This window comes from Dipodomys merriami, unplaced genomic scaffold (assembly GCF_024711535.1).
Source record: "Dipodomys merriami isolate MVZ:Mamm:240054 unplaced genomic scaffold, mDipMer1.0.p SCAF_89, whole genome shotgun sequence".
Lineage (NCBI taxonomy): Eukaryota > Metazoa > Chordata > Mammalia > Rodentia > Heteromyidae > Dipodomys > Dipodomys merriami.
This window is the reverse complement of record NW_027206501.1, coordinates 5,196,667-5,209,170: the sequence shown is the minus strand read 5'-3', so window position 1 is coordinate 5,209,170 and position 12,504 is coordinate 5,196,667. Positions and strand designations below refer to the sequence as shown.

Sequence of the window (12,504 nt, the reverse complement as noted above, 5' to 3'; positions counted from 1 at the left end):
GATAGCACCCAGGCCCTGAGTTCAAGCCTAAGGAAAGGGACACACACAAAAATAAACTAACTAATTAAAAATAACAATAACAAGCTGGGCTCTGGCGACTGACCCTGTAATCAATCCAAGCTACTCAGGAGGCTGAGATCTGAGGATTATGGTTCAAAGCCAGCTCCAGTAGGAAAGTCTGTGAGACTTTTATCTCCATTAAACCACCAGAAAACCGGAAGTGGCTCTGTGGCTCAAGTGGTAGAGCACTTGCCTTGAACTGAAGAGCTGAGGGACAGCACCCAAGCCCAGTGTTCAAGCCCCATGACCGACAAAAATTAAAATTAAAATTAAAAAATAATAACAACAATAATAAAATAAGATAAAATAAAACTAGCACTAAAAAGTAGAAAAATAGATCTCATACTCTCAAGAAATAATTCATAATCAAGTCATAATACTGACCACTGACCACATTAAGTAAAATTTTTCTCTAGCATTTACTTCTTCAGATTGGCCACCATAATCTCATAAATTTTATAGAATATAAATGACCACCACATTTTCATAAATTTTGTATAAAGAACAAACACATTTTCAAACTCTAATTTTATTCTATTTGTAGAAAAGTGTTTTTTTCTGCATCCCTGCCTGTGCTAGGTTTGAGGGATCTTTTGTAATTTATCTTATTTCATGCATTGCTAAGTAGTGACTGAAAGACCCAGTGAGGATTTCATGATGTATCTGCTCAACTAGCCAGAAACATGAGTCATTGAGCTCCTTCACCCCATGTGCCCCTCCCGCTCTGGCTCATGGGGATGTGTGAGAAGCGGGTGCACCTGGAAACCCAGTCCAGAGGACCCCAGGTACCCACTCCACAGCAGCAATTTTCTTCCAGCAAAAGCCATGAGCTGGGAGCCAGTATTTCACTTTGTAATCTTAGCTACTTGGGAGGCTGAGATATGAGGATCACTGTTCAAATCTGGCCTGGGCAGAAAAAAATCCAAAAAACTCTTATGAACCAGCAAAAAGCAGGAAGTAGTGGTGTGGCCAAGGAATCATGCCCAAGCCCTCAGTTCAAGCCCTAGGACTAGGGAGGAAATACTTGAGACTTCAAAGAAATTAAAACCACCTTCTTTTCAAAAACAAAAAAGCCCTGTCTTAGCTGAGTACCAGTAATCCTAGACACTCAAGAGGCTGAGTGATATCTAGCTAGCCCATGCAGGAAAGCCCATGAGACGCTTATCTCCAATTATACCAAACAGCCAAAAGTGGAGCTGCGGTTCAAGTGGTAGAGCACCACCCTTGAGCAAAATTGTCAGGGACAGTGCTCAGGCCCTAGGACTAGCATAAACACACACAGATACACACACACAAACACACACACACACACACACACACACACACACACACACACACACACAAACACATATACACACACACACTAGGAAAAAATGCACAGGACTTAAGAACTTTATAAACTTTTACCCCATCTTGGTGTCAAGCCAAATCCAAGTCTCTGGAAAATGCTTTCTGACATGAGGAGTGCTCACAGAAGAGAAATGACGTATATCTGCCAGGTCGAAATCCACCAGCTCGGCATCACTTTTGTCCACCTGCCACTCTGGATACTCTGCCATGTCATCTGGAAAACAACACAGGCAACAGTTAGGAAAACAGACCTTAGAGCAAATGAACCCAATCACCTCTTGGCCCAACAGGATTGGAGAATGTGTCTTGTCCAACCCTCTCAGTTGACACCGGAGAGGCCTGAGAGGCAGAGAAGCCAAGTGATTTTCCAGAAGCATGTGGACAGTGACCTTCAAGTCACAAATGATCTTTAATGTTTCCTGTCTCTATGACCAATAACTGAAAACCTGCTTGTAGACCAGTAGCTTTAAAAGGTGTTTCTAACTTGAACTTTTAACGATAAATCACAATCAGGCATCGGTGAGTCTCGTCTATCATCCTAGCTACTCAGGAGGCTGAGATCTGAGTATCACAGTTCAAAGCCAGCTTGGGGAAGAAAGTCTGTGAGACTCTGTTATCTCCAATTAACTAGCAAAAAGGCAGCAGTGGACCCATGGCTCAGTGTTAGAGGAAAAAGTCAAATGAGAGTATGAGGTTCTGAATTCAAACCCCAATACTGGCATAATAATAATAACAATGATGATGATGATGATGATGATGATGATGATGATGATGATAATGTTAAATCACATTCTAAAATCCTCCTATAATTTTTTTTCTCTCCCATGGGAATCCCCATGGGATTGAACACAGAGCTTCATGCTTGCGAAGTGAGTGCTCTACAACTTGAGCCATGTCTCCAGCCTCTTTTGCATTGGTTATTTTTGAGGTAAAATCTTGCTCTGTGCCTGGGCTGGCCACTCTCACTGCACCCAGTCCTCCTATTGGTGCCTCCTGGTCACTGGGATGGCAGGTGTGCCCCACTTCCCCCACACACACCCCTGCTGTCTGTCTCAAAGAACTTTTAAGCCAGGCACCAGTGGCTCACACCTGTAATCCTAGCTACTCAGGAGGCTGGGATCTGAGGATCACAGTTCAAAGCCAGCCCAGGCAGGAAAGTCCATGAGACTCTTATCTCCAATTAACCACTAGAAAACCAGAAGTGGTGATGTGGCTCAAGTGGTAGAGTGCTCGCCTTGAGCTAAAGAGCTCAAGGACAGTGCCTAAGCCCAGAATTCAAGCCCCATGATGAACAAAAAAATAAGAGGAAGAGGAAGGGGAAGGGGAAAGAAGAGGAGGAGGAGGAAGAAGAAGAAGAACAACTACTACTACTACTACTACTACTACTACTACTACTTTTATCCCTAGGCTAGTCTCGAACCACAATCCCCCAGCCTCCATATCCCAAATAACTAGTATTACACATCACCTATAATTTTTCAACTCTTCTTTTTAGCTCCTTCACACTGATTACCACCAGCTACACCAGGCATGGGTGCTACCAGTTTACTTTAGTTTTTAATTTAAAAAAAATAGGTGCTGGGAAGGAGGCACAGTGGTAGAGAGCTTGCCTTGCATGCAGAAGGTCCTGGGTTCGATTCCTCAGCACCACATAAACAGAAAAAAAAAAGCTGGAAGTAACTCTGTGGCTCAAGTGGTAGAGTGCTAGCCTTGAGCTGAAGAGCTGAGGGACAGCGCCCAGGCCCAGAGTTTAGGCCCCATGACCAACCAAAAAATATATACATATATAGCCATACAGACTTTAGATCATCTATTGTCATTTTTCCAACATTTCTGTAGATCTAAAATTAACTCAAAATAAGTTGTAATGAAGATGGCACTGTAATAAGAGCCAAGGATACAAAAGTGAATATAAAGAGCTCTATTTATAGTCTATGGAGAGGGACAGATAGAAAATCATAATGCATAAAACAACTAATATGGGACTGGAAGTATGGTTCATGTGGTAGAGCCTCCAGCAAGAGCAATAGGCCCTGAGTTCAAGCCCCAGTACACACACACACACACACACACACACACACACACACACACACAAAGACCATCTCATACAGAAAATAAATAAGCAAAGCACAGACATCTCCAGATTGTGATAATGAGTTTATGTAAAAGTAGCATAAAAGAGAAGAAAAAGAAATGGTTGGGTTTGGATTTTGAAATATTAAGTGTGCTATTTAGGATTTAAACTTCATCTTTGAAATGATGATCCAGTGATAGTACTAAAATAAATTACAAACATAACTTGGCCCATGTTTTCGTTTTTTGGTTGGTTGGTTTTGAAACAGAATGTGGCTATTCTCAAAGTCACAATCATGATTTTTTTGTTTCATTTTGTTTTTGTCAGTGGTGAGACTTGAACTCATGGCCTGGAGGCTGTCCCTGAGCAATTTTTTGTTCAAGGCTAGCATGCTACCACTTTGAGCCACAGAGCCACTTCTGGCTTTCTGGTGATTAACTGGAGATAAGAGTCTCATACATTTTTCTGCCCAAGCTGGCTTTGAACCTCCATCCTCAGATCTCAGCCTCCTGAATAACTAGGATTACAGACATGAGCTATTGGCACCAGGCTTAACCAACTTTTTATAAGGTAACTCTGACTAAAGTAGAAACAATGGCTTGGAGCTGTGCTACAGGAGAAGCTGAGAAGCAGAGAGTTGGGAGGGTAAGACAAGGTCCAACAAGACCCTACTGAGAGCCAAATAGCAGGCAGAGATGAGGAGGGAACTGACTCAGAACAATTCTGCTATCTCTGCATTAAATGCCCTTTATACTTGTAGCATGCTGGAGCTCACATTGCTACCCTTACCACAGGCCTCTGGGTTAGCCCCTTTAGGTCAAGTTGAAGTCCCCATTGCTTTACACAATGAAAATGCAATGACTGGGGCTGGGAAGGTGGTTCAGTGGTAGAGTGTTCGCCTTGCATACATGAGGCCCTGGGTTTGATTCCTCAGTACCACATACACAGAAAAAGCCGGAAGTGGGCACTGTGGCTCAAGTGATAGAGTGCTCACCTTGAGCTGAAGAGCTCAGGGACAGTGCCCAGGCCTGGAGTTCGAGCTCCATGACCAACGAAAAAAAAAAAATCAATTGTGATCATATGCCAGAATGTATAGCATCAGCTAAACACTGTTCATTATCATACTGAACAATTCATGATCCAAATCGAAGGAATACATTGAAAGGACACTTGCAAAATCATAAGTGCCAAACATATGATATGCATTTTGAGTTGCTGAAACAGTGTGTGTGTGTGTGTGTGTGAGAGAGAGAGAGAGAGAAGAGAGAGAGAGAGAGAGAGAGAGAGAGAGAGAGAGAGAGAGAGAGAGAGAGAGAAATTGCATTTGTAGCTTCCTCATGCTGGGTAATTCAATGGCTTTAAGATACAAATCCCTAAAAATCTTATATGACATGAATATTATTAACTCAATATTACAGGTGGAAACTAGAGGTTAGGAGAGTTTAATTAATTTTCCTAAGGCCATAACACCAGAACTGAAAGCCAGGACTATATGATAGCAAATTCCTTTCTTAGCCACTATGCTATGTCACCTATCAGAAAAAGAAAGGAAAGAATTAAGGTTAAGTTCTGGAGGGAAATCTGGGTAGATTTCACTACCACAGATGAAATCATAGGGATTCAGGAAACTGTATTAATTGGTCAAGAGAGTGAGAGGAAGGAAAGAAGGGAGAGAGAGGGGGGAGGGAGAGAGAAAGAGGTGAGGGGAAAGAGACAAAGAGACAGAGAGGGAGACAGAGAGACAGAGAGGGAGACAGAGAGAGAGATGCATGAGGTCCTAGGTTCGATTCCTCAGCACCACATAAGCAGAAAAAAACTGGAAGTGGCACTGTGGCTTAAGTAGTAGAGCATTATCCTTGAGTTGAAGAGCTGAGGGACAGTGCCCAGGCCTAGAGTTCAGGACCCATGACCAACCAAAAGAGAGAGAGACAGAGAGAGAGGGAGAGAGGGAGAGAGAGAGAAAGAGAGAGAGAGACTACTTTGTGGCATGAGGACTGTTTTCTAAGTGAACATTGAAAAGCTAATGAATATAACTATTGTTGCTGCTTTCAACTAATTCCAAACGAATAGTATGGTTTTCCACACAAGTTGGAACCACAAGATCTTTCCATATGTCCAAAAATATAAGCACCTCAAAGAGTTACAGGAAACAAATGAAAAGCATTGATTTCAAAGATGTCAATAGGTGGCCCGGATATGATTCCATCTGCAGCCAATTCCAAACATTTTAGGACATAATATCCACATACTACAAGAAAGTATCCATAGCTCAGTGGTACAGTGCTTGCCCAGCATGCGCTGGATCCTAAATTCAATCCCAGAAATACAAACTCAAAATAAAATAAAGCTGGGGCACCCAGCTGTGCAGTGGAAGGATTACTATGTAGCCTGCTACACAGTGAGTTCAAGGACAGCCTGGGATACATAGTGAGACTACAGCTCAAAAAAGGAAAGTGCCAGGCACTGGTGGTTCACATCTGCAATCCGAGCAACTCAGGAGGCAGAGCTCTGAGGATCACAGTTTAAAGACAGCCAGGGCTCCAGAAAACCATAAGTGGAATTGTGGCTTGAAGTGGTATAACATTAGCCTTGAGCAAAAGAGCTCAGAGACAGTGCCCAGGCCCCAAGTTCAAGCCCCAGGACTGAGGGGGAAAAAAGGAAAAAGGAAACAGAAGGAGGAAGGGGAGAGAAGGAGAGGGAAATTTATGCATACTTATATGTAATATTAACAGTACAGTGTAAACCACAAATATTCTACAAGCATATTTGCCAATTTTACTTACAAACACCATCAATATAATCTTTCACAAGATTTGCATCTGTCAATACCCACAGACCACATTCCTAGAGGAAAAAAACATATTTTTTAAATCAAAGTTTAAAGACAATAAAATTTTGTTTAAAAGCAAGAATCAAAGTTTAAGTGTTCTATAATCACACAAATCTCTAAGTCTAGACTAGCTCTTGTCTCCTTTCTGTGTTCCTCTATGTGTGTCTCTCTCCCCTCCTTCCTTCCTTCTGTTCTTCTCTTTCTCTTTCCCATGCCTATGCATTGTTTATAACAGCCATTTCAACGTCAAAGAAAAGAACATAAAGGAAATAAAATACTTAGTGGCAATTCCTTTCATCTCTGCAATGATGAATTGTTCCACTTGATTTCAAAACTGATTTACTCTCATTTCAGTTCCCCAATGACAATTAACTCTGAAAGCATTTGTTATCGTGAAAGACAGCTAATACCTTTCCAATTGTCTAGCAAAGCAAACATACCTGAAAGACAGCAAAAGAATTCACATACATGCCCAAATAATATCCGGTGTTATAAAACTCCAATTCGTGGATGACCTACAAAGAAGGTAAAACACACAGAATGAGAAGATACACGTCAGCCTAATCTGCTTTTCCTCATGTTTCCTGAAACACGACAAAAGACTCACAGATAACTCTATGTGATGTTCATTACAGCATTTCTCCCAATAATCAAAAGGCAAAAAAATCATAAAAGTGCCTGTCCATCACCAGGTGATTAGATAAGCAAAATATGGTGTATACATATACGATGGAATACTATTCAGCCACAAAAAAATTGATGTTCCAATACAACCTGGACAAGCCTTGAAAACTTACTGTGTTAAGTAAAATCAACCAGATAATAAGTGCCACTTACATCACATATCTAGAATAGACAAAATATTAGAAATAGTTTAGAGATTACAAAGATTGGGTCAGGGGAATGGGAACTATTGTTTGATGGTTACAAAGGCGCTATTTGGGGTAATGAAAGAGTTTTGGAAATAGTGGCCGTGATCATACAACATTGTAAGGTAATTAATGTGACTGAATTACATATAGAAAATGATGAGGTAGTAAACTTTATGGTTTATGTTTATTACTGGATTAGATAAACTAAGCTATTACAATGTCATAGGCAATCATTGATACTTCTCCCCATTTACTTTATCATTAGCCAGATAAACTGAGGCAAAGGCAGGATTCAAAACCATGGAAGAAGCCAGGTGCTGTTGGCTTACACCTATAGTATGTGCTACTCAAGAGGCTGAGAGCTGAGGATCAAGGCTGGAAGCCATCCCAGGCAGACACTCTTAGTCTAATTAACCAGCAAAAAGTCAAACCAGAGGATCTAATTCAGCAAGTGTAAGGCCCTGAGTTCAAGCTCTGGTGCTGGCACAAAAAATAAAATAAAATAATGAAAGGAACTTTGTACAAACTGAACAGGGCCTTTCTAGCATAAAATTAGATACTTCCCACCACTGTTACTGCTACACTAACAATATCCAAAGTACATAAACATGATACTAGAAGAGATACTAAAAGAAAATAATAGATGGGCTGCAGGCTGGTGGCCCATACCTCTAATCCTTGCTACTCAGGAAGCTGAGATCTGAGGATCACAGTTCAAAGCTAGCCTGGGCAGGAAAGTCCTTAAAGCTCTAATCTCCAATTAACTACAAAAAGCCAGAAGTAGAGCCATGGCTTAAGTGGTAGCATACTAGCTTTGAGCACAAAAGCTCAGGGACAGTGCCCAGGCTAGAGTTCAATCCCCAGGACCAGCACCAAAAGAGAGAGGGAGAGGGAAAAATAATAGAAGGAGCCAACCGAAAAATCGTGTAATGCCTGTAAGCTGGCAAAGTAAGTCAGCCCATATAAGGGAGAGAAGTTTCCAGTTTCCATGCCTTAACAGCAATTTTGGATGCATGAAGGTCAGCGTCCACTCAAATCAGGCACAAGTTGGGAAGCAACAGTAGCTATTCCATAAGAGACCCTCTTCTTCTCCCTCCCTCAATAAAAGGGAAGACTCTTGTCTGCAAGGCATTTCTGGAAGGCCTGGTGAACCCGAATTATCCTTTGACCATCCACCAGGCTCCCTGCACCCCACAGAAACTAAAGAAGAAAGGAGGAAGTCAACAGTGTCTATTATCATGGGCTCCTGACTGTGCTCCAAAGGCAACTCTGGAGAAACAAGAAAGCCCACTGGAAAGCTGGATGCATGGAAAGGCAAGATGGCAGGAAATGTGGAGGACATCTTGAATTAAAGCTGTAAGTGGATGATGTCAGTCTGAGGCAGAAGACAGCTCAACAGGGGCAGTCTGTAGACTGAGCATGGGTTTGTTTTAGTTTTGTTTATGGGGTGTGTGGGGAGGGGTGGGGGTGGGGAGGGTGGATGGGTGTCAGACCTAGGTCTTAAACTCAGGGCTTGGGTACTGTTCCTAATTTTTTTTCTTTTCTTTTCTTCACCTCCCTCTCCCCACGGCTAACACTCTACCTACCATTTGAGCTACAACTCCACTTCCGAGTTTGGAGTAGTTTACTGGAAATAAAGAGTCTCACAGAGTTTCCTGCCAAGGCTGGCTTCAAACCAAGATCCTCAGATCTCAACCTCCTGAGTAGCTAGGATTACAAGTGTGAGCCACAGCACCCAGCTCTGTGTGTGTGTGTGTGTGTGTGTGTGTGTGTGTGTGTGTGTGCGCACGCGCGCGCGCGTGCACGCATACCAGTCCTGGGGCTTGAACTCCATAACTGGTGCTGTGGTTCAAAAGACAGAGCACTAGCCTTGAGCACAAAAGTTCAGGGACAGTACCTAGTCCAGCATAATAAAAAATAATAATAATGCTAGATGAAGGTATGCCTTTTAAATCTGATGACTAGTGACCTTATCAGAAGATGGTTATGTGAAAACAGAAAGACACAAACACACAGGGGAGAAGGTCAGGTGACAATGGGACAGCAAGGTGGCCGTAATGGCAGCTGGCTGAAGCCCACAGAAGCATGGAAGGCTGGGAAGACAACGCGGGGCCTCTGAGGGAGGGTGCCCGGCCCCCATCTTCACTGTAGACTCCAGGACTCCAGAACTGAGACAATACACTTCTGTTTCTATGTGTCCCCTATGAAAATCATTTTACAGCTTCAATCTCCAGTACTTTAAGAACTTGTTTTGTTGCGGTTGTTGTAGTTGGGGGGAGGGCATATTTTTTTTTATCAGTCCTGGGGCTTGAACTAAGGTCCTGCGCACTGTCCCCAAGCTTTTCTGTTCAAGACTGGCACTCTACCACTTTAAGCCACAGCTCTACTTCCGGTTTTCTGGTAGTTAACTGGAGAGAACAGTCTCAAGGACTTTCCTGCCCTGGCTGGCTTCAAACCATGAGCCTCAGATCTGTCATCTTAGTATCTAGGTTTACAGATATGAGCCACCAGTGCCTGGCTAAATGTTATTTTTACTTGACATATTAAATACAAAATTGTTGGGCTTGGAGGCATGGCTCAGGTGGTTTAGCACCAGCCAATGAGTGAAAGCATCAGGGACCAAGTTCAAGGCCTAGTCTTAAACAAAAATTACCTATTATTTAGGTATCAATGTAGTGTTTCCATAAATGTATTATACAAAGCCTAAATCAGGTTAAGCAATTATCTCCTTGAACATTTGACTTAGGCAGTATATTATAATCTATAGTCACCCTACTGAGTTTATAGGTAACCGTTAGTATAGTTATCTAATAATAGATAATCAAGGGGCTGGGAATGTGGCTTACTGGTAGAATGCTTGCCTAGTATGCATTAAGATTCCCCAGTACCATATACACAGAAAAAGCCAGAAGTGGCACTGTGGCTCAAGTGGTAGAGTGCTAACCTTGAGCAAAAGAAGCTCAGGGACAGTATCAGGCCCTGAGTTCAAGCCCCAGCACTGGCAAAAAAAAAAAAAAAAAAAAGATAATCGAGTTATTCTCACGGAACCAAAGCTCAGCTTGCACTGTACCCAACCTCAGCCCTTCTCCCACCCACGGGAACCGCCACTCCACTCTCAAGTTCCATGATACCAACTCTATAGGTTCCAAGCCCAATACTCGGCTTTCCATGCCTGACTTCTCTCACTGAACATGGCGGTCTCTATTTCCATGCATGCTGCTACAAAGGATGGATTTCATTCATTTGTGGCTGGCTAGTATCTCCTTGTGTGTACAGGCATCATTTGGACAATCTGGTTGTTTCCATCTCTTGGCTATTGTGATTAGAGGCATGAACATGAGAGCAGATATCTGACACACTGATTTGATTTGCTTTGGATACAGATACAGTACTGGAGCACAGAGTCGTTTTCTTAATTCTCCACAGTTTCCATGCTATTTCCATGACAGCTACATTCATACATTCCTACCAAAAGGGTTTTCGTTTCTCCACAACCTTGACAGGACTAGCTATCTTCAACTGGTTGAACTACAGCCAGTCTTAGAGTAATTTCTTAATACTTTCTTGAGTGTCAAAGATCATAATACAGTATAAAAATGGGTGAAAAGCCGGGCACCAGTGGCTCATGCCTGTAATCCTAGCTACTCAGGAGGCTGAGATCTGAGGATCACGGTTCAAAGCCAGCCCAGGCAAGGAAAGTCCGTGAGACTCTTATCTCCAATAAACCACTAGAAAACAGGAAGTGGTGCTGTGGCTCAAGTGGTAGAGTGCTCGCCTTGAGCTAAAGAGCTGAGGGACAGCGCCCAAGCCCAGAGTTCAAGCTCCATGACTGACCCCCCCCCAAAAAAAATGGGTGAAAACTCTGGGCATCATATCTTTTTTGTGGGTGGGTCTGGTCCTGGGGTTTGAACTCCACTTCTGGCTTCATTGGAGATAACAGCTTCATGGACTTTCCTGCTCAGGCTGATTTCAAACCTCAGTCCTCAGATCTCAGCCTCCTGAGTAGCCAGGATTACAGTGTAAGCCACCGGATCCTGGCTAGCATATCTTTTTTTTTAATGTATATATTTTGGGAGTAGAATGTAATGTTTTGAACCCTGCATATATTATGGAATGATTAAATATAAGTAATTAACATATCCATCAGCTCACATTTTTACCATTTTGTTAAGACCATTTAAAATCTACTCTTTTACAGATAGATAGATAGATAGATAGATAGATAGATAGATAGATAGATAGATAGATAGATAGATAGACAGATATAGATATGGATATGTACCAGTCTTGGATCTTGAACTCAGGACCTATACACTGTCCCTGAGCTTTTTTATTTAAGGCTAATTCTATACCACTTGAGCCACAGTTCCACTTCCAGCTTTTCCATTGCTTAATTGGAGATAAGAGTCTCATAGACTTTGAACCACAATCCTCAGATCTCAACATTCTGAGTAGCTAGGATTACAGGCATGAGCCACTGGTGTCAGCTGTTTTTTAGCAATTTTTTGAATATACAATACATTATTTCTAACTGCACTCTCCATGTTAAATTTAGACCTCCAGAACATATTCTTTCTCCCTAATTTTAAGTGGCATTTCTCATGTAAGACAGAGAAGACTAATAAGCTTCTCCTAGCTGAACCAATGGAAGCTTCGCTGTGAATTTTCTTTTACATGCAAAGAATTCATGAATATAAATAAATGCAATGTTGAAAGTGGAAGTACCAGGTTATTATTTTTTTCTCCTTTAATATGTATTTTCATAATATTAAAAATGTCAACTCACATTTTCCATTGTAATATCATTTGAGGCATTCATCAGATTCACGCTTTTGTCAACAGCTACAATCCCAACTATAGAGTCCGGCTGTGTCACAGAGATTCTAAGAGACACTTTCTCAGATGGCTCAGCATTCGCCTTACTCCAAAATAATTTTATCTAAGAAGACAAAAAACAAGGCTTATTTCCATCTTTGTGTCTGTGTATGTGTGTGTGCTGGTACTGGGACTTGAACCCAAGGCTGCCCCCTCTCACTTTGCTTTTTCAGTCAAGGCTGATTCTCTACCCCTTGAGCCACAGATGAACTTCCAGCTTTTTAGTGGTTAATCAGAAATAAGACTCATGGACTTTTCTGTCTAGGCTGGCTTTGAACCCTGGTCCTCAATCTCAGCTTCCTGAATAGCTAGGATTACAGGTCTCAAACCAGTACCCACCAAAATGAATTCCTTATCTCATTTATTTTTTAAAAATTTATGGAAGAGCAAGGGAAGGGGTGACACTGTCCAAAAAGAAATGTACTCTTTATCTGAATTATATC

The 12,504-nt window shown here is 41.9% G+C and overlaps 1 protein-coding gene across 1 annotated transcript in view; it reads right to left on the bottom strand.

Annotated features, from left to right (window-relative positions):
- The window catches only part of Cd109 (CD109 molecule), a 114,486-nt gene that overhangs the window by 43,267 nt on the left and 58,715 nt on the right, over positions 1 to 12,504 (bottom strand). Inside the window, exons 16-19 of the mRNA XM_070012171.1 lie at positions 11,973 to 12,125; positions 6,755 to 6,829; positions 6,268 to 6,328; positions 1,468 to 1,624 (exon numbers count right to left, since the gene is read on the bottom strand). Coding sequence (XP_069868272.1) covers positions 1,468 to 1,624; positions 6,268 to 6,328; positions 6,755 to 6,829; positions 11,973 to 12,125 — 446 coding nt within the window. The remainder of the gene's footprint in view (positions 1 to 1,467; positions 1,625 to 6,267; positions 6,329 to 6,754; positions 6,830 to 11,972; positions 12,126 to 12,504) is intronic.